Source organism: Myxine glutinosa, chromosome 8 (assembly GCF_964187855.1).
Source record: "Myxine glutinosa chromosome 8, kmMyxGlut1.1, whole genome shotgun sequence".
NCBI lineage: Eukaryota > Metazoa > Chordata > Myxini > Myxiniformes > Myxinidae > Myxine > Myxine glutinosa.
The window spans coordinates 161,319,340-161,342,467 of NC_136268.1; the positions used below are offsets into that span (position 1 = coordinate 161,319,340).

The window sequence follows — 23,128 nt, forward strand, 5'->3', positions numbered from 1 at the left end:
AAATAAGGAGACAAGCCCGTGGGATTACCATACAAGGTCACGAAACAGAGCACGGGGGGGAGGGCGGTACCGAAACCGAAGAGGGAGTGTCAGACCCGCGCTGAAGGTTTGGACAGAAGGGTGCGACGATCGCTGGGACAAGCGACACCAGAGATACGGCAGATGAGTCCAGGTGCGTAAGAGGTTTGGCAGTCCACCGGGAGAGAGTTCAGAGTTGCACCGGAGTTGCGTGAGAGATACGAAAAGCCTTTGACAAAGAGCCGCTTCAACCAGCCCTGTTTCAACCCACCGAGTGACCCTGCCGGCGTGCGCTGTAAAGCCAAATACAAGGAGCTGCCGGCTCCTCGCTTCCTGCCCGGAATGGACCTGCTCGCTGTGCCCTGTGATCCCACCTGCTCATCCCTCCAAACGATTCCTACCCTTCCATCCATTTGCGTACGTGAGTTTGTTTTGTTCGTGCTGTCCTGGGTAGGTAATTAAGTCCGTATAAGCTAGTAATTTTCACTGTGTCACCTGCGTTTTCATGTCACCTGTAAATAATCGTGACTGCTCTTTTTGCTTATGTGTGTGTAAATAATAATAAACCCCGTTACTCTTCTGTACGTCTTCTTCTTCTTCCTCTTTGCATTCGTCGTCTTAGTCTTTTCCCCATTGAATATCTGTGGCGCGATACGGCCAACGTTTGGGTGAATCGGGTTTAGTCGGGGAACAACTGTTCGGCCGCGGCGCCTCCGCTCGGCAAACAACATCCTTAACCGCAGACCGTAACAATATATATGTATATATGTATGTATGTATGTATGTGTATATAGTCCCTGGTGTTGGGCTAGCGGCTAGGGTGCCGGCTTAGGATCCTAGGATCCTGGGTTCGAATCCCGGTCAATCGCTGAATTAACGCCAGGGGGGTTGACTCAGCCTGTCATCCTTCCGAGGTCGGCAAATTGAGTACCAGTTCACTGGTAATTCCCTGCTTGTCGTTAAAGGCGGCAAAAAGGGTTGGCGTCAGGAAGGGCATCCGGCCGTAAAACATTGCTTCAAAAAGGGGACCGAAAAACAACAACAACCACAGTTCCCGAATAAGGCCAACCCCCGCTTGCGGGGAAAAATGGCCTCTAAAGGTGGGTTTTTTTTTATGTATGTGTATATATATATATTTATAATGGGGAGATTAAATCATACGCGGACGTAGCTTCAGGACTTCGATCTTTAATTTGACAAACTTTCGACCAACAAAGGTCTTCTTCTGAGTCTACAAAAACAGCAGGCATGTATATCAGTCAAGTATGTATAGTGATATGTGTGTAAGATGTGCGATATGTGTAGAAAATGCATACAAAAGGAAGAGCCACGCCAAAGCTCACTCACCGGCCCCAAGTTCAACGGAAGTGAAGCGCACCTTACAGTTACCGTTTGCGTTACAGTTCCGGTGCACGTGCATATACAAATATAGAGATACATACATACATAAACACACAAGCATATATTCATATACCATTTATATTCATATAATATATTTATATATTTATATAAATGACATATAAAGGTAGAATGAATGAATGGGTGAATGAATGAATGAATGAATGGGTTACGGTTAACAATTTGATTGGGTTGATGTCGGACCATGCTTTAATCATCAAAATTTATGCCATGAGGGATTTTTGTCCGAAGTTTATGTATCCAAAAGGACTCTCGTTTCAGAATCGTGGTGTGTGATCGATTTGTGATTGATTCAATCGCAGAGATTTCAATGTCATTTATGGAGTGATCCGGTTGATTAAAGTGTATCATGTAAGGTAGAGATTTGCCCTGACTGGTGTGGAAGTTATTGATTTCTGACCGGGTGTTATTAAATCGTGTGTAGAGTGTATTCTCAGTTTTTCCAACATATTGTTTGTTGCACTTTTGGCAAGTGATTAGGTATATGACCCATGTAGATTTGCAGTTCATATAGGAGGTGATGGGGAATTTTTGTCTAGTGCTAGAACTACAAAATTTGTTTCCTTCTAGTAAATGCTTGTGAATAATACATTTTTTTGCTGTGCATTTATAGAAGCCAGGGATCCTAGTTTGTTTGTTGTGGGGCTGTGGGTGCTTTGCTTTTACCAAGAGGTCCCTGCGTGTCCGACCACGTCAAAATGATGCTAGTGGAGGTTGAGGAAATGTGGTGCCGAGTGTTTCTGATTGATGGAGGAGAGGAAGGGCCTTATTCAGAATACTTGGCAATTGGGATGAGGTAGCAGAGTAGGTGGTTACCAGTGGGACACGGTTAAGGTGGATTTTCACGGGACACGTGAACGGTTCGCGAAGGATGCGAATGTCGAAAAAATGGCAAAGTTCAACATTCGTATTTTAGGCTCCAAAAGTTCACCAAACATGCGCGGGGGTTCGGAAGCATCGTCAATTGTTCGCAGGAGTCGTTTTTTGTTCGGCGGGTATTTCAAAAATGTTTTTATATATAGTAATGGCTTGCGGTTGGGATTAAAAACAAATGAATCCATGTTGAGTTCTCCAACCTTTAATGAGCAAATAAACAACTGTTCGGCGTTTCGATCAGCAACACGGATAAACGTGCATCCACTGACCTTTCTCAAGAGTAAAGCAAAACAACTCTATACCCTCACTTATATCAGGGAAAAAGGGGTGGGGACACCGATACCACCAATCAATGCCATTCTGGAACACCTCGTGCCATTCAAATTTAAACCGTAAATCAAAACCAAAACTGTTGAACCAACTGAAACCACAACATTGGGATGTTACATCAAAACAACCGTTAAATCACACGTTGAATCAAACAACACATAGCATAATTCAAATAAATCGATGAAACATAAACAACATGATGAATTGCTTCAAATGATGGTGGTTACTTAAACAAATTAAGCTAAACGGATACATCGCAAACCTAAAAAAAAAAAGAATGGATACCCAAGTGACAGCAACCGAAGTAATCATTTATATGCTTGGTGACGCAGTTTCTCTGGTACGTTCTGGTAATAGCCAGGTGATATGGTGCCAACTGCTTCCTGAATGCGTTGTTTCAGTTCATCAACAGATGTCATGCGCTGTTCTGGCTTATGGCTCACCCTGGTAGATGGCATGACCAAATCTTGCATCAGCATCAGCAGCAGCTCTTGTCCTGGGACTTATGACTCACCCTGTCGGTATATTGCCGCCATGTTGACGGTATCGGCATAAATCCGTAAAAAAAACATGTTATTTGAGACACTTCAGCAATACTTGGACGCGATTGAATCGTGAAAGTTTTTATTATTGTTAAATGGTTGAACCAGGTGTTGGGTTGTGTTGTGAAATATGTCCTGAATACGAAAACAGAATCCATTCCCACCAGTGGTGAACAATTGCTTGAACAGCATTATGCAATCTAAAAACGACTGAAAAAATGGACCATATATCTGTTGGCATTGGAAACTGTTCTAACTCACCTAATTAGCGCATTTGCGCTTGCATAGACGTGCACATTTCAAGTTGGCCTTCTTGCACTTGCACGGTGAACAGACCTTTGTGCAAATGCACTTTCCATCGAGCTTGATGACATCCTAGGCAAGAGGCAGCGTGGTCTAAATGGGAACCAGCTTACTGTCCTTTTCCATACAGCCACGATTCCTGGGGTTATTGACAGGCACCAATGGCTTGTGGGCTGTAGTCCAGATGCTCACTTGGAAATCATTCCTTTTGAGATGTTGGACCAAAGTGTTGCATGTGGCTTGTGGGGGGATTCTCTCCACATCTGTAGTTCTCTGGCAGAAAACCCTCATTCGGACGAGGTCAACGTCGGTGTCGTCGGTGATAGGCTCGTTGGAGTACAGCCTGCAGACAAATTGCATCGCCGCTTCTTTCAACTTTGGTGCTGTATGGAACGGGGTGCTACCATGCTAGCGACAGTCGCAAATTCTTCCATTAGGTATGGTACTTTGTCTTGCAACAGTGGGATTATCGTCCAGGTTGTCAAGAGCCACAGTCGTGAGTGAAAATGTGCTGTCACAGATTCCTAGGACAGACGATATCTGCTTTGGCCCTTGTTTCGTCAGCGATAGCCCTTGCAAAGCTAACTTCAATGGTGAGGACTCTCTCATAGGACACGCTCAGACAATAGTCGTGTAGTAGTTATACCAACTTCTTGCTCCATGTTTAGGAATACAACCTGAAGGCCAAGAACACTGCAAGGGGAGGCTCACACTTCAGGATTGCAGAAAGAGAAGTCAAATTCAGCATGACCTGCTGACTCGCAGAGAGAGCCTTCCAGGAAATGTCTTCCACGGGCGATGATTTAGTTCCAGCGAGGGGTTGACAGAAGAAATACTTCATCCATGTCCGAACAGCTGTTTCTTCACAGCTATTGGGAAATCACCCTTGGAAACTCAAAGCCGTATCCTGATCCAAAACTGCTTTACGTAGAATAGATGTTGTCAGCAGTAGGAGACGTTATCTTTCCTCTGGGTTTTGACTTGTATCTGAGATGATCTTCTGAGCAGTCTTTGAGCAGACAAGGAATAATAAATCTCACATTCTTTTCTCCTCTGTCAAATTTGAGAAGCGTTTAAGGACTCTTTCCTTCAAGCATGTGTGGTACACCATCTTCTTGATTCCATGCTGATCTAACCTGTCGGTCATCATATCTGTCAAATCTTGCAGCGCAAAAATTCGAAGGCCGCCAGCAACTTCTTCTTTAATGAATTGGAGCGGGTCATTTTAGATCACGACCTCGATGTAGTCATTGGCTTTGTCTTGCTCAGTACTCTGGGTCATCGCATCATGCCGGCGACTGAATCCTGTGCTGCAATTATGATGATTCAATGGCGACCAGATTGCCTTCCGCATGATAGGATCTTCCCCCAACGAAACCGTGTTGTTGTGAATGTCTTTGGTGAGGTTAAGCTTCTGGAAAGAGTGGTCTGTTGCATTTGGTTTTCCTCATTACAGAAGAGGCACAAGTTTCGATTAACGTCTATGCTGGTCTTCTGGGGGCTTTTTGTTGCAGAAAACAACCCTTGAGAATAACGCCCTTTTGATGGTCAAGCGCTGACTCCCTGTAAAGCAGACGACGTGTCTTGTGCTAGGACGCATGGTTCTCACACATGGACTCTTTGCCTGGAAATTCCAAGTCTGGGTGCAGAAGAAGGTGGTGGAGGTGGGGGGGGGGGGGCAACACCAACCTCTTTGAATTGACTCACAAGGCTGATTATGTCCATGTAGGTCTAAAAGTTGCTATTCCTCATCCCAAATCTTTAGTCAGCTCATATATCCAGGTCAGATCATTGGTTCAAAAGTTACAACAGTTTCAATATTTCACCTAGCTGCCCAGGTGTGTGTGGGGAGGGGGGGGGTCGGGTACCCCCAATTGCCCCCCATGGGGGCTGATTGTTGTCCACTCAGGCCAAAATTGTTCTATATAGACATCAACCTTTAACATGATTCTAAAAAGTAAACTTTTGAATCAACCTGAAATGATGCCGGTAGGGATGGTTTTATGTGATCATTTCTTGTGACCATCCCTACTGTGACCATCCACTCCCATCCATATAAGTCGACGTCACAAAGAGTGCTGTTCTAGTTTAAAATGTTATTGTTACTTCTATATCTGTTGATCTTGTTTTACTGGAATTTTAAAGCAGTCATTGATGATTGATTAATTTGTGGGGAAAAACCAAGGAAATTTTTATTGATGAGATATTGTCAATCTTGTTATTGAGTTTATATTTATATTTTGTATGTGATGCGCGTTTGTGTCCAGGGTTACGCTTACACATTCATTACACACAACCAGGAGCGCTATTCTGGTGATGTAATAAAGGCTTTGGAGCTGGCAAATACACCACTGCCTGCAGAACTGGAAAAACTATGGGGCGATTTCAAGGAGAAACAGCAGTCGGTGAGTGGGATGTCTTTCTCCTTTATTTGGCTAAAGGCCTCTGAATGAAGAAACAGGTAACCAACTTAAAACAGCAGACCACCATTCATAACCCACTTTACTGTGGGTGAGTGCAACAATACAACTCAATGTGGTGTATAAATAATTTGGAAAATAGTCCACTAGCAGCAGACTCGTCACTAAGAAAAAAGAGAATCGATTAAGGAATGAAGAACTCCACCCCTTCCAGAGAAAGAGAACAGATTGAGGAATGAAGAACTCCACCCCTTCCAGAGAAAGAGAACAGATTGAGGAATGAAGAACTCCACTCCCATCCAGAAAAAAGAGAAGGGATTAAGGAATGAAGAACTCCACCCCCATCCAGAGAAACAGAAGGTATTGATGTATGAAGAACTCCATCCCCATCCAGAGAAAAAGAAGAGATTGAGGAATGAAGAACTCCACTCCCATCCAGAAAAGGAGAAGGGATTAAGGAATGAAGAACTCCACTCCCATCCAGAGAAAGAGAAGGGATTAAGGAATGAAGAACTCCACTCTCATCCAGAGAAGGAGAAGGGATTAAGGAATGAAGAACTCCACTCCCATCCAGAGAAAGAGAAGGGATTAAGGAATGAAGAACTCCACCCTCATCTAGAGAAGCAGAAGAGATTAAGGAATGAAGAACTCCACCCTCATCTAGAGAAGCAGAAGCGATTAAGGAATGAAGAACTCCACTCTCATCCAGAGAAAGAGAAGGGATTAAGGAATGAAGAACTCCACTCTCATCCAGAGAAGGAGAAGGGATTAAGGAATGAAGAACTCCACTCTCATCCAGAGAAGGAGAAGGGATTAAGGAATGAAGAACTCCACTCCCATCCAGAGAAAGAGAAGGGATTAAGGAATGAAGAACTCCACCCTCATCTAGAGAAGCAGAAGAGATTAAGGAATGAAGAAGTCCACCCTCATCTAGAGAAGCAGAAGCGATTAAGGAATGAAGAACTCCACTCTCATCCAGAGAAAGAGAAGGGAATAAGGAATGAAGAACTCCACTCCCATCCGGAGAAAGAGAAGGGATTAAGGAATGAAAAACTCCACCCTCATCTAGAGAAGCAGAAGAGATTAAGGAATGAAGAACTCCACCCTCATCTAGAGAAGCAGAAGCGATTAAGGAATGAAGAACTCCACTCTCATCCAGAGAAAGAGAAGGGAATAAGGAATGAAGAACTCCACTCTCATGAGCCAACATCCAGAGAAAGAGAAGGGATTAAGGAATGAAGAACTCCACCCTCATCTAGAGAAGCAGAAGAGATTAAGGAATGAAGAACTCCACTCTCATCCAGAGAAAGAGAAGGGAATAAGGAATGAAGAACTCCACCCTCATCTAGAGAAGCAGAAGAGATTAAGGAATGAAGAACTCCACTCTCATCCAGAGAAAGAGAAGGGAATAAGGAATGAAGAACTCCACCCCTTCCAGAGAAAGAGAACAGATTGAGGAATGAAGAACTCCACCCCTTCCAGAGAAAGAGAACAGATTGAGGAATGAAGAACTCCACTCCCATCCAGAGAAGGAGAAGGAATTGAAGAATGAATAATTCCACCCCCTTCCAACGTGAATGATAGATTGAGAAATGAATTATAATGTCTAGAAATTACAATGTCGTAGTCGTGTTCTTTTAAACCATGCACCAATAAATCAGGTATGACACACTTCATAACTATGGGAAACTTTACTCTTTAACAAAAGCAATGAGCCAACTATCCAATCAATGGCTAGAATTGGAATGTGCAAATTAAGCCAAACCTCCACAAAGTGTTTTTTTTTTTCATTTAAATAAACATATATTTTAATTTTATACATTGCTCACGATATTATTTGGTTTTGTTGTTTCACACCTCTCTTGATATATAAGGCCTGTGGTGAAGCATCACATGCAGGATTGAGTTAGTTAGGAGAATCGTTACACTCAGAGATACAAAAACATTGGAAGTGAAACGCAATCTTGGGTTCAACGCATCATGAGAAAACTGTTTAGCTTGCAATCACCAAACAGACCGACCTCCATGATTTTTTTTGTCAATATCCACATTGTCAAACAAACAATCTGCTCAAGCCATCTACAAACCAAGTCCTCTGCTGTTGATGCTTTGTTTTTGCATTCGTCTGTGAGTTGATATTGTTGATTGTTATCTTTTGTTAATTGTGTTTTTGATTTTTATGTTTTTCTTTTCAGGAAGGAAAATCGATTAAAAAAGGTGGAGGATTTTCTGGGAAAGGCTTTAAGTTTGACGACACTGAGCATGCGCTCGCAAACGAACGCAAAAAGCTACAGAAAGCCGCTTTGGGCCTACAAGACTCGGATGAAGAGGAGTCTGGAAATGTATGCCATCGGCGTTAGCCATTTCCTTCCTCTTCGACCCGTTTGCTTTGTTTGCAACACTCGTACTGCATAAAGAGTGAATGACATAATTTATTTATTCTATTCCCTTTGAATGGCAGATAGATGAACAGATTGAAAACATGTTCCGCTCAAAGAAGACCGTGCGGGATGCATCTGGGGCCAGCATATCCGTGGGAGGCACCGCCTCCGTTCCTGCCCCGTCCGGCAGCAATGCGCAGAAGTTGGAGATGGCGAAACGCCTTGCTTCCAAGATTAACCTCCAGAAGAATCTTGGCCAAGATGCTATGGTATAGCCATCTCACATGCTGTTCTCAAGCTCAACTTGTTTGGCCGAGTGGAACAGATAAGTGTTCACTTTAGCGCAATTTTTAAAAAAGCACGATATAGTTGGGGATTTATTAGGGGACCATTGGTACCCTGTTGAAATTGCTCAGATTATTGTTACTGGCAACGGTACCCACCCTACAGGCAAGGCTTCAATTGGGAGGCCCAAATGAAAAGGCAAAATATCAGAAATTGAAGGCTATTTTATTTTAAACGATTCATATAAACATCTGTTAAATCATATCGCACGCAAATCATCAAAATCTAAACAGTATTTCGAATTTCAATAAAAGCCACATCACTGTTCATATCGGTAAATATTATTCCATCGTGTTTTGAAAAACTGGAAAATTGGGGAAAAAAATTGGAAAAACAATATAGCCTATTTTATTCCAGGGGGTCCCAGGATTATCCACCCGAAATTTCGTTGTGATTGGTTCAGCCGTTTTTGCGGTACCTGGGAACAGACAGACGGACATTTGGTGAATTATAGTAAGATTATTCTGATTCCATGAAATTTGTTGGAGACCCACAGGTCAAACCATTCATCGTAGGAACTTGAAACTTTGACCTTGTATGGTATACCACTTCGCTTGATGCATACCATAAGTATGACCTCATAGGTCATGTGACCTGGTGGCCATATTGGATTTATAGAAAATCTTTAAAACCTTTCTCCTTCATTTTTTCACCTATTGACTTGAAACTTGGCATGCATATAGTCCACCTCAAGGCGAAGAACGCTCTTTTCTCCGATTTCTTTTTGGCTAATTAGTCTATGGGGGGCCAATAAACAAAGTGCTGACTCGGCATTTTAAAATATTTATATAGTATCGTGATTCCATTAATTTTGTGTCGACCCACAGGCCAAACCATTAGTCAGATGAACTTGAAACTTTGACCAATTATACTATATCACTTGATTGGATGCATATCCTAAATATGACATCATAGGTCACATGACATGGCGGGCATATCGGATTTCATAAAAACCTTTAAAATGCATCTCTGCCTTAATTTTTCGTTCGATTCAGTTGAAGCCTGGACCACTTATAGTATTTTTTTTTTTTTTTTTTTTTTTTTTTTTTGTATACAAGATCGAGGCTCGTGAAAGAGCGAACATTAATCACACAGAAAGACAAACCGACACATAAAACATATAACATCGGGAGCGGTAGACAAGATGGAGAGAGAGGGGGAAGGACACAAACACAACATTTGAGAGCAGGGACCGAGAGACATGGAGACATGGAGAGATCTGAGAGAGGGCGAGGGCTTTGGGGGGGGGGGGGGCAAGGGAAGGGGGCGGTGGGAGAGGTATAAAACATATGGACACTGCCAGGACTTCCAGGAAAGAAGTTGGAATTTCAAACAAGGTGGATCTGGGGTGAATTAGCGGGGGTAGAAAAGATCAAGGTTTTGGATGGGGGAAGATAAGAGATGGTGGTGAACAGCTGTTTTAAAGACCTGGAGGGAGGAGTGGGATTGAAGGGAGTGAGGGAGTTTGTTCCAGAGGCGGGAGAAAAGAGGAATGAAAGAGTGAAGGTGAGCAGAGAGCCGAGATTTCGGCAATTTAACCATCAGAGGGTTGCTGGCAGATCTTGTGCGACCAGTAGGAATATTTGGGGGACAGAGCACAGAGAGAGCTGGGGGTGCAAGGCCGGAGAGGAGTCGGTAGAAGACAGAAAGACCACCTACCTGCCTGCGGTGAGTGAGTGAAAGGCCCTCAGAGATAGCTTCATCGCGGGAGATTCCAATAATTCTGAAAGCTTTGGTTTCAACAGCGTGAAGCCGAGCTAGGTGTGAGGCAGGAGCACCGGCCCATAGGGGAGAACAGTATTCCATTGAGCTGCGGATGAAAGCCTTGTATGTGGTGAGGAGCTCAGGTGTGCCGAGGAAGGACTTCGCACGACGGAGGATGCCCAGTCGGCGACTGGCTTTGGAGGCCAGCTTGGAAATGTGGTTTTCCCAAGAAAGATCATGGCAGATAGTGAGACCCAAAAGCTTGAGCGACAGAACTTCTTGGAGAGGATTGTTGAGAAAGTAGATGGGAGGGTTGTCCAGTCGATCTTTTCGGAGAGACATAGTAAGAGTGTGAGATTTGTCAGGATTTAAAGACATGTTCCACTTGTTTGACCAGTCTGTGATTTTGTCCAAGTCTTCAGAGAGTGAGGAGGCTGCAGACTGCCGATCTGAGGGAAGAGGAATGGAGCGGCAGAGAGTGGAGTCATCAGCAAAGAGATAGAGAGGATTTTCAAGAGAGTCAGAGAGATCATTGATGAAGACCAGAAAAAGCACGGGGCCCAGAACACTGCCTTGGGGAACTCCAGCCTGAACAGGAAGAGGAGATGAGAGAAACCCATTCAGGGCCACACGTTGACGACGACTAGAGGGGAAGTCCGCCAGCCATGCGTGGAGATTTCCATGGATACCAAAGGAGGAGAGTTTGGTGAGCAGAGCGGGGTGCCAGACCGTGTCGAAGGCACGTGATATGTCGAGGGAGACAGCTCTAATTTCCTGTTTGGCATTGAGGACCTCCATCCATTGTTGAGACAGCAGAAGCAGCATGTCCAGAGTAGAGTGACCTGGTCTGAAACCAAATTGATGATCAGAGATCAAGCCATTGGAGAAGAGGAAAGATTTCATATCCGAAGCAATGATGGATTCCATGACTTTGCTAATAATTGGGAGAAGGCTGATTGGTCTGTAGTTGCTAGGATCTGTTTTTGCACCTTTTTTGTGCATAGCGGTGATGTTGGCTGATTTCCAAGCAGATGGCAGTTGACCTTGAGCAAAAGAGAGGGTGAAGAGAACAGAGAGAGGGTGAGATAGAGCGGCAGAGCAGGATTTTAGGACCCGTGGGCTGATGCCGTCGGGTCCAGTTGCAGAATCAGAGTCGAGGGTTGACAGAAACTTTTCCACCTTGTCAGGAGGAAAGGACACGGAGTCCAGGAGCAGCAGGGTACGACTGGGTATGGTGGGTACAGAGAGGGATGGGTTTGGGCCACAAGATTTAGAGGCAAACACAGAGTTGAGGCATTCAGCTTTTTCACGTGCGGAGTCAGCTGTGTAGCCGTTTGAGGTAAGGGATGGGATGGAGGGGGAACAAACACCAGAAACGGATTTGACCAGACGCCACCAGGATTTGGAAGAGGGAGACAGATAAGAGAGTTCGGTCTTGAGAACGGAGAGATATTGTTTCCTAGCTCTCCTGAGGGTGGACACACACTTGTTTCGGGCTTTGTGAAAGGAAATGAGATTTCCTTCCGTTGGATTTGCTTTCCAGGAGACGAAGGCAAGTTGTTTCTGGGCAACAGCCTCACCACAAGATTCCCTGTACCATGGACGGGAGGAAGGGTATGACAACTGAAGACGAGATGGGATAAATCTGTGCATGAGAGAGAGCAATTTACTTTGGAAGAATTCCCAGGATGAGTTGATGTCAGAGGTGGTAGAGATGGGAGACCAGTCCAGATGATTGATGGCTGCTTGAAGACCGTGCCAGTTGGCCTGAGTGAAATGCCAGACTCGTCGACGCTGAGCAGGCTCCCTGAGGATGGTCAGAGAGATGTCCACTTTAACAAGGACATGATCAGATGATCTGATTGGAGCAGAAGAAGAGCAGCAGACATTTTCAGGGAAGTTAGTCATAACCAAGTCCAGAAGAGAAGATGTTCCGTTGACTGAGATCCGGGTCGGGAAATTGACAGATTGTGTCAATCCCAGTGAGTCGCAGAAGTCCTTTGCTGAGGAGCCATGGCTGGTGAGAGAGGTACCCACACCCAGCCAACTGGCATGATGACAGTTGAAATCACCACATATGAGGAAGAGAGAGTTGGGATGAGTAGATAGAAGTTGGTCCATATTATCAGACAGCGAGATGTAGATGGAGTCATCACTGTTTGGTGGACGGTACAACACACATATGAACAAGAGGTGGGAGCGAAGGGGAAGCCGTAGCCAGAGGTATTCCTGGGGGTGAGGTGGAGAGAGTGCAGTGCAGGGCGAGTGAGGAAGAGAGTTTTTGATAAAGATAGCAACCCCACCTCCAGGACGAGGCTCAGGTCTATCATACCGGAGGAGGGAGTAGCCCGGGAGAGATACTAAGGAATCAGAGACATCATAAAGGAGGAAGGTTTCTGTTAAGCAGATCACGTCTGGTTTGACAGAAGCAACCTGTATGGAGAGATCAGTTAAGTTTGAACGAAGGCCCCGGATGTTTGAGGTCCATCCCGTTAATGAAGAGGAAGGGGGAGCATCAGATACAGAACAGGGGGGAGGAGGGGTAGGGTAAGATGTGGAAGAGGTGGAAGAGGTAGGGAGAGCTGTTGAAGGTGTGTCAGAGATTTCAGGATGGCTCGGAGAAAGGGCAGGATGGGGCGGACAAAAGGTTTGATGGTGATTGGGTGAGGCACAATGAGGTGTTATTTGAGGAGGGGGAAGAGCGAGGCAGAAGGTTGGGGGAGATGGAGGTGAGAGTTGGAAGGGGGAAGAAGCGGGGAGGACGCTTTGAGGAGGGGGAGTGAGAGGGGGGAAATTGAGAAGCAATGAGGGTGGGGAGATTTGAAGGGGAGGGGTGAGGGGGGAGTTTGGGAGGGAAGGGACATGGGGAGGGATTTGAAAGGGATGGGATATGGGGGAGATTTGGAGGGGACGGGTGAGGGGGCGTCTTGGCGGGGAGGGGTGAGGAGGTATTTTTGGAGGGAGGGGGCAAGGGGGGAGATTTGAAAGGGATGGGTGATGGGGAAGATTTGGAGGGGAGGGGTGATGGGGAAGATTTGGAGGGGAGGGGTTATGGGGAAGATTTGGAGGGGAGGGGTGAGATTGGATTTTAGAAAGTGTACGATTTATGGGAAATGAACATTTATTGCAAAATGAGTTTCTTGTGACCTTCGAGTTAAAAATACGTTTAAGGACGCTGGATGGAGGATGGAGTGCAGGAGAGTTTAGGGAATGTAGAAAAAAGGCACTATAGGAGATGGATATTTTTTTGGGGATGAATTGATTTGGTAAGCAAGTCGAAAGCAGCCTTTTAAAGAAGAAGAAGAAAAAGGTGTTATAAAATATGACGGAATACATAACTTGAGGGGAAAGTGTAAACATTGAAGGTTAATAACAGTGAAAACTATCTGGGGAAATGGGGGAGAAACACGTGGTCGAAGAACGAACGAACGAATAAGAATGAATAAACGAATGAGAACAGAGAAGGAAATGTTTTTTTTTTGTTTTTTTTTTGAGTTGAGATTTACACAAGGAAGTAGGCTATGGGTGAAAAGACTGGGAATACAGAGAACGAAAGTTATTGGATCACAAACGACGGACCACTGAGAGAAAAACAAAGCCTCAAGGTTGTACAGTGTACACTGTACAAGGCCTCAAGACACGACACGAATTAACACGATTTTCAATACAGGTATGAAAGATTTGCACCGAAAAATCTTCGTCGGGACACAATATACGTACAACACCATAAATAAATACAGTTTTAACGAAAATACAAATGGGAACAATCACTTAACTTCGATTTCAAATCGTTCGCGAAGCGGCAAACAGACGATCAATTTATGAAAGATAAACACCGAGAAACAACCAAAGTTGCACACAATAACTTCACACACCGAAAGATAAATACAGTTTCGACAAAATACAATTGTGAACAGACTTAACTTCGAATAACGTGGAGACCGTGTGGAGCTTCGAAAATCCCTCCCACCGTCTCCGAGATCTCGCGAGACTCCAAGGAAGGTATGCCACTTGTGTTGATGTATATCCTAAGGATGATGTCATAGGTCATGTGACTTGGAAGCCATATTGAAAACCTTAAAAATGCATCTCTTCCTTCATTTTTCGATCAATTCAGTTCAAAATTTAAATAAGCGGATCTGGGCTGCCGTTGTCAATGACTTTATCCCTTGTTTGTCTATTCACATAAATTCCACCGTCATTTTTTTCAATCTTCCACCATGTTTTGTCCAGCTTTTCCAGGAGCCTCGACCTTTTTATATCTTTTTCCATATTTACACGTTCTCTTCTGCCCATTGAACCCTCTTCCAGGATGTGATCCAACAAGCGGCAAACAGCATAATGCGTGTCGGCACAATTGTGTCCACGGCCGTGACCGCCAAGTCGTTGGCTGAGCAACTTGCCGAGAAGGTGAACGCCAAGCTGAACTACGTGCCTGTGGAGAAGCTGATTGAGGAGGAGCAAAAGGAGCAGGAGAAGTTGCAACCTGAGCCCACACGGCGATATGAAGAGGAGCTAGAAATCAATGACTTCCCACAGGTAGGTTTCTAGTGCAGTGCTCGTCTTCAGCAGGTACAATCTTTCCTTTCTGCATTTTCAGACACTTATAATAATGAGAATCAAAAACATCAGTTACAAATCAGTTCTTGAGCTTTGATCTCCCATTTTGGCAAAGTTGATATTTCTTTATCATGAGGTGTACTTTCACACCTGGACTTACCCAAACATGTCTTCCCCGTAAATGCTCTCGCCAATGAGCCAGACAAACGTGTACCAAGGATGTGCATTGGTGAGGAGTATTTGGGCCTCCCCCTTTCGGAGACCTGTTGTAGAGTTTGTTTCTACAATTAGTGCACCCAGTTTTTAATGGAACCCCAGAGTCTTACACCCCTCAGAGTACTAAACCACCATTTAGGATTTTCTCCCTTTTTCTACCAATGTCCCAGCTGTATCTCGGACCTGATTGAGACTTCCAAATGAAGCTTTGCATCAACAATGTCAATATAAAGTATACGGGGTTGACATTTTTTTAACCTTGACCTATTTTAAGGTCATGACCAATTATAGACATTTTAACATTTCTCACCAAAACTCAACAAAGGTCTGTCCGATCGGACCAAAATTGCCCTGTTTAGATAGCCCAGAGCAATACACATTTATGCTTTATTTACGCTTTCTTTACACCATACCCCTCTGGGTTAAAGGTCAAGGTCAAATGGCTGTCTGGAAAAAAAAAAAAGTGTTTTTTTTGTCATCGCTCAAATTTGCCAATGCGGAATCTCAAGGCTGTTTGGCCTTCCAAGATGTTATTGCATAATAATAGTGTCCCTACACTGAAGTTGTGCGCCTGATATTTGTTTCGTGCTCTTGACCTACTTTTTTCAGATTGTGGCCAAATTAACAAAAAATACCTTTTTGATCATAACCTGAATAATTTTCCTCCAATTTTCATTATGATGAGCGTTTTTGATAGATTGTAAATGGGGGCACATTTTCTAGATTTCTACACTGTCCTTAAATGTAGTAGGTCAAGGTCATATGGTGATCTGGAAAAAATATGGCCATTATTGGATCGCGGGCCAAGTGTAAGCCGCAGGAGATCACCAAGGGTAAGCCAGGGGAGTCTTACCCTTGGCGATCGCTTTGTGATCACAGATATCTAGTTAATTTTTATGTTGATACATTCCGCGTTTTTTGTGTTTGTACTTTTAGACTGCACGCTGGAAGGTGACGTCCAAAGAAGCATTAGCACAGATCAGTGAATACTCGGAGGCAGCCATCACAATCCGTGGAACGTACTTCCTTCCTGGCAAAGAACCCAAGGAAGGCGAGAGGAAAATATACCTGGCCATCGAAAGTGAGTCTCTGCGAGCATTTAATTGCATTGCACAGACGTCTTCACACACCTCCACTACCCTGTTTTTATCGCCAAGGGTCATTTGTCCTTAACACCCCTCCCCCAGGTCTGTTACATGTACACACATGCACAATTTGGTAACCTGTATGCAGAACCAACTTTGCACATAAATAACCTGGTTTTATCAATCATCAAGTAACGTTTAAAGCTCTATGTATTGTGTAGGATTTGAAATATCATGGGAGGCTGGATAATTGGGCACAAAGGATTTGCTTGTTGGTTGTCCCAAAACTTCCTTCACTATGGCCTGCAGGTACGAGTGAGCTTTCTGTGCAAAAGGCAAAGGCTGAGATCACTCGTCTTATCAAAGAGGAACTCATCAGATTGGTAAGGGCATCTCCTGATGAGTGGTTTATTACTGAAATCCCTTTTATCCACATACATGGTATAATGGTATTGTCATGGCAATTTATTGGCCTCCAATGGGCAGAACTTGGACATTTAATGCAACTCTGTGTAATTAGTATTGGTCAGGATTTATAATGATGCACAGTTTGGTTTTTTTTTTTTTATGATATCGCCCGCCACAACATCTTTTAGGCCACTCGAGGTGAGGGCTACATAAAGGAAAGTGTAGATATTAGATAGAAAGGGGGAATTTATTGAAATTCCTCTTGAATTGAGGAAGGTTGGGCTGGAGGGGAAAGCAGGATGCAGGTACGCTGTTCCAGAGTGATACCGTGCGGGGAAAAAAACCAGAAGAATACCTCATAGTCTTACTCTTCGGGACAGATACAGTGTATGGATGGGAAGAGACTGCCAAATTTGATGCTCAGGTGGAACAACCTGTGATAGACCCTGAGAGCACATTCCGTGGTAATATCTGCAGCAAAAGCTCAAGGAAGCAACAGAGCGGTGGACTGAGAGAGGTTCCAGGGATGATGTCATCTCCTGTCCCACGAGAATGGCAGCACGTCGCTGGATTCTATCAAGAACATAGATGACAGGCCGGGGCACCATCCCGAATATGGCAATGATACCCCACCCCATGATAGAACATATAGTGGCCTTGTATAGATGGAGCATAGCAGCTTGAGAAAGGTATCACCGATAGGTGATAAAGGGGTCGAAACCAACACGGATCCACAGGTGACAGGCCGGAGCACCAGCCCAAATATGGCAATGATACTCCATGACAGGATGTATAATGGCCTTGCATAGATGGAGCAGCATACAGTGGTGGTTGCATTCTCTAATTCTCGTTTACAGTGCTGGTTGCATTCTCTAATACTCGTTTACAGTGGTTGTAGCATTCTCGAATACTACTTTACAGTGGTTGTAGCATTCTCCAGTACTAGTTTACAGTGGTTGTAGCATTCTCTAATACTAGTTTACAGTGGTTGTAGCATTGTCTGATACTAGTTTATAGTGGTTGTAGCATTCTCTAGTACTAGTTTACAGTGGTTGTAGCATTCTCGAGTACTAGTTTACAGTGGTTGTAGCATTCTCCAGTACTAGTTTACAGTGGTTGTAGCATTCTCTAATACTAGTTTACAGTGGTTGTAGCATTGTCTAATACTAGTTTATAGTGGTTGTAGCATTCTCGAGTACTAGTTTACAGTGGTTGTAGCATTCTCTAGTACTAGTTTACAGTGGTTGTAGCATTCTCTAATACTAGCTTACAGTGGTTGTAGCATTCTCTAATACTAGTTTACAGTGCTGGTTGCATTCTCTAATACTCGTTTATAGTGGTTGTAGCATTCTCGAATACTACTTTACAGTGGTTGTAGCATTCTCCAGTACTAGTTTACAGTGGTTGTAGCATTCTCTAATACTAGTTTACAGTGGTTGTAGCATTGTCTGATACTAGTTTATAGTGGTTGTAGCATTCTCTAGTACTAGTTTACAGTGGTTGTAGCATTCTCTAGTACTAGTTTACAGTGGTTGTAGCATTCTCCAGTACTAGTTTATAGTGGTTGTAGCATTCTCTAATACTAGTTTACAGTGGTTGTAGCATTGTCTAATACTAGTTTATAGTGGTTGTAGCATTCTCGAGTACTAGTTTACAGTGGTTGTAGCATTCTCTAGTACTAGTTTATAGTGGTTGTAGCATTCTCTAATACTAGCTTACAGTGGTTGTAGCATTCTCTAATACTAGTTTATAGTGGTTGTAGCATTCTCGAGTACTAGTTTATAGTGGTTGTAGCATTCTCTAATACTAGTTTATAGTGGTTGTAGCATTCTCGAGTACTAGTTTACAGTGGTTGTAGCATTCTCTAGTACTAGTTTATAGTGGTTGTAGCATTCTCTAATACTAGTTTACAGTGGTTGTAGCATTCTCTAATACTAGTTTATAGTGGTTGTAGCATTCTCGAGTACTAGTTTACAGTGGTTGTAGCATTCTCTAGTACTAGTTTATAGTGGTTGTAGCATTCTCTAATACTAGCTTACAGTGGTTGTAGCATTCTCTAATACTAGTTTACAGTGGTTGTCGCATTCTCTAGTACTAGTTTACAGTGGTTGTAGCATTCTCTAGTACTAGTTTACAGTGGTTGTAGCATTCTCTAATACTAGTTTACAGTGGTTGTAGCATTCTATATTACTAGTTTACAGTGGTTGTCACATTCTCTAGTACTAGTTTACAGTGGTTGTCACATTCTCTAGTACTAGTTTACAGTGGTTGTAGCATTCTCTAGTACTAGTTTACAGTGGTTGTAGCATTCTATATTACTAGTTTACAGTGGTTGTTCGCAAAGTGACACAAATGATACGCCTCACTCGAGCCAACATGATGATACTGTTTGAAAAGCGATAGCAGCAGAACAAGCCTGAGTGAACCGTGGCTTCGAGTGTTGTTTCACCTGGTAGGATCTCGAAGGGATAAAGAGGTCCAGACCAACAGGGATCCACTCCATAACTTCCTTGGCAGCTTCAGATGGGTTGTGACAAAGGATTGAGTTCCAGTAAACATCGGCATGAAAGGAAGGCAAGGCATCCCATTTATCCTTGCTATATTGGAAGACAGTTTGATGGACAAGATGAACAACAGTTGATTGTGAAAAATAAGAAACCTGAACATAGAGGTTGAGATTATCAGAATTTCCTCGAGGGGGGAGAAGTTTTTCCGTACAATCCCCAGGATTTGAACACGATAAACGGATCAAGAAGATACCTCCTGCTCTCGCATACAGTATACATATCCACACATACACAGACCCTTCAGTATCCTAGAGCTCTAATTTATTGTTCCGAGGCCTTTTTGATGACTAACCCTCATATATATATCGAAATGTATATATCATATATATATATATATGTAAAATCAAAAGAAAAAACGGTTATATATATATATAACCGTTTTTTCTTTCGATTTTTCGTTTGCAGTGGATTAAATCCATTCTGGACTTGATATAATGCGTAAAAGTGCGAGAAGGATGTGATTTCGTTGTTTTACTCCTCGTTGTGAGTCCATGTTCAAGTTATGCTTTTAATAATGCACATGCAACATTCTGCACTTTGTAATCCTGCTGAACCTCTGTCCCTCGTTCACAGCAAAATTCCTACCAGCCAATCAACAAAGGCCGTTACAAGGTTTTGTGAACTTGATGCAGATGGATGTGATGAGCGTGTGCAGAGTGACGGTGGAACTCCACGCTGTTCCGGTGCACGACTCCTTAAATTGCACATACATACTTTTTATGACTTTCCGGCAGATTTATCTCGGTGGTGCACAATTCGGTTTCATTGTAGACCAATAGCTCTAGAGCGTGCTTACTCGCATTTCTAATTTTCATTGTGGTTAATAATAAAAATTATACCTTTTATTGTTTGTGTTGCTTTCAAGATTTAAATAATTTCTGTGTTCATTTTGACAGCGGGGGGTGAGAGAGAGAGAGAGAGAGAGAGTATATCTCTTTGTTTTTTTAAATGCAGCGATCTAGAGGTGTTGTTGATCTAAAGGGGTTGTTGATCTAACGGGGTTGTTGGTCTAAAGGGGTTGTTGATCTAAAGGGGTTGTTGATCTAAAGGGGTTGTTAACCTGGCAACGTATTGCCCAATGATTGTTCATCACAGCGATCACCACGTTAAACCAAGACCCTGACTATCCGGTTTATTGGGATTTTTGCATCAATATTATCGCCTGAGCACATCAGCAGCACTCCCCGTCCCATCTGTGGCTGCTCTGTCCTGCTGTTGCATCACATGGACATTGTGTCTATGTTACTGGTAGCAATATGCAATGAGCATGAACTTTATTGCTTTGTTTCAGTTATTCTTGATTGTTTTGTTGGTTACTAAATCGATGGTTATAGTCTAATTAAACTTGAGGACTTTAAACTTACCAGAAAATAGATTGCTCAATCATTTCTTTTTCCATATGTATTGTCCAGGTCAACGTAAACGTGCTCTTTACCATGGTAATGGCATTCAAACTCATATGTATCGAATGAAGAATACTGAACTTGTCTTTCTGGTGAAGGTGAGTGTCATTCTTCACTGTTGAACAGGTATAACAATGGATGAAATGAACAGGACGTTGATTTTGGTATACGAGGCCCCATGGGAAACAACGAGAAGCTGACGTTAATGCCTCCAACATCAGATAATATTTGCTTCCAATGGTAGTTAATATTCTTCCCTCTCACCCTGCACCGTATTGGCTTCCCATCCCACGCTTCCCCACCCCACCTTGGCTTCCCCTACCACACCGTCTTAGTGTCCCCTCCCACCCCATCTTGACTGAGGTTTGACTCACGTATATCGAGAGATTGATATCAAAAGTGAAAACCTCCTGTTTGTAAGTCATGGATTGCAGCAATTGTTTGCCTTCATTATATTTTTCAACATACATTATCAAAATCTTTTTATTCTCATTTGTTTTTATTACCCTGCGCTCGCGAAGCGAAAGGCAGGGTTAAGCATTCGGGTACGGACATACGTATGTGTCTGCATTTCAGTAAAGTAAAGTGTGTGCCATGTCAGAATTTTTTTAATTAATTTTTTTCTGCAAATGTTGGTCTGATTGCCATGAAATTTTCACCATAGGAGGGCCTCCTCCTGTAGAATATTTTAGTGAATATTATGACGTCACAGGTCACGTGGTATGGACGCCATCTTGGGAAAAAAAATTGCACCTCTATATCTCAAAAAAACCACTGCACAGAAATAATTGAGACAGGTCTCATTGCAAAGAACTCTCCATGAAGAATAACATATGTGAATGATGACGTCATAGGTGCCTCTGTTTTGCGTCATAATTCGACAAATAAAAAAAACTTTATCCGATCAGGATGAAATTTATTGAGCATCTTCTCGGTATAAATTGATGCAGAAATATAATTATAATGACGTCGTAGGTCACGTGGTTCGGCCGCCATATTGTTTTGAGTGAAAAACCTGAAAAACCACTAAAATCAATTTTCCTCCAAAACGACTGAACAGATCAAGGCCAAGCTTTGCAGGCAGAATCGCATACCCATACAACAACAACAGGCATTTTAAGGCGATTTTCCCTGCTAGGGCGGGGGTTAGCCTTGCGGGCCCAATGACGATCTCCATTTTGTCCTATTTTCTGCATCTCCCCTTGTTAATCCCATTGCCCGCATTTCTTCTTCCACCACCTTTAGCCAAGTCTTTCTCGGTCTTCCCCATCCTCTACTTCCTTCTCATTCATTTCCATCATTCTTCTCAACCAGTCACTTTCATCCTTCCTCAACACATGACCAAACCATCTCAACCTGTTCCTCTTCACAGCATCCATCACAGGCTCTATTCCCATCTACTTTCGCAATTCATCATTTGTCTTCCTCTCTCTCTCAACGATACTCCACACATCTACCAAACCATTCGCATTTCCACCCTTTCCAGCCTTCGTTGCTGCTCTACGTTCATTACCCATGTCTCGCTCCCATAAATCATTGCACTTCTCACACATGCAGCATACACCTTTCCCTTCAGCTTCAACGACACTCCCCTCCTCATCAGCACGCCACTCAATTCCCGAAACTTCTTCCATGCACATCTCACTCAAGCAACCGTTGCCGAGTCAGATCCACCTTCTCCATTCAACATGTCTACTCGGTAGCAAAATGTTTTCACACCTTCCAGCTTCACGCCGTCTCCAAGATCCAACTCAACATTTGTCCAGCATACCCACGACGAACAAAAAAGTCAGCGAGCATGACGTCATGCGTCACATGGTTTCGGAGTTATGACGTTTTTAAACATAAACCTTTAAAACCTAGCTCCTCCCTCATTTTTGATCCTATTGAGGGGAAACTTCACAGATGTGTTCAGCATGTCATTCTACTTAGCGATAGCGATGGAATTAGCGATAGGTGACTTGGTTTGGCAGATACGAATAATTAAACGAAAATATAATTTTTTTTAAACTCTTGAACCGCTTCGTTGATCGACGTGAAACTTCATAATATAGTAGAGGTAATGAAGTGGAAGAAGTGTGCCAAATTTCAAGATGATTGAATGTACGGTCTGGAAGCTAGAAGTTATTATTGCATGAAGAAGAAGTCTTCTGGTGTGGGCATGGAATTAATTATCACACTGCACATGACGAGCAGGCAGATCCACCTTCTCCATTCAACATGTCTACTCGGTAGCAAAATGTTTTCACACCTTCCAGCTTCACGCCGTCTCCAAGATCCAACTCAACATTTGTCCAGCATACCCATGACGAACAAAAAAGTCAGCGAGCATGACGTCATGCGTCACATGGTTTCGGAGTTATGACGTCCGAATACTTGTACAATGTCTCTATTTAAATCTCGGTCTCCTAAAGTCATCTTTCTAAATCCCTATCAATTATCCTAGCCCGCCCTCGGCTAGTTCTCACTGCCAAACCCCATAAACTACTGCTCCTCTGCCCCAATTGAACGATGTGAGGGATGGTAGATCTACCATCCCTCTACACCGGAT

At 43.3% G+C, this 23,128-nt stretch overlaps 1 protein-coding gene across 1 annotated transcript in view; it reads left to right on the top strand.

Moving 5' to 3' along the window:
* The window catches only part of DDX46 (DEAD-box helicase 46), a 180,923-nt gene extending 160,386 nt beyond the window's left edge, over positions 1-20,537 (top strand). Inside the window, exons 17-23 of the mRNA XM_078783905.1 lie at positions 5,756-5,893; positions 8,104-8,250; positions 8,370-8,558; positions 14,650-14,877; positions 16,051-16,195; positions 16,509-16,582; positions 19,748-20,537. Coding sequence (XP_078640031.1) covers positions 5,756-5,893; positions 8,104-8,250; positions 8,370-8,558; positions 14,650-14,877; positions 16,051-16,195; positions 16,509-16,582; positions 19,748-19,795 — 969 coding nt within the window. The 3' untranslated portion in view covers positions 19,796-20,537. The remainder of the gene's footprint in view (positions 1-5,755; positions 5,894-8,103; positions 8,251-8,369; positions 8,559-14,649; positions 14,878-16,050; positions 16,196-16,508; positions 16,583-19,747) is intronic.
* Positions 20,538-23,128: the final 2,591 nt, after the last annotated feature.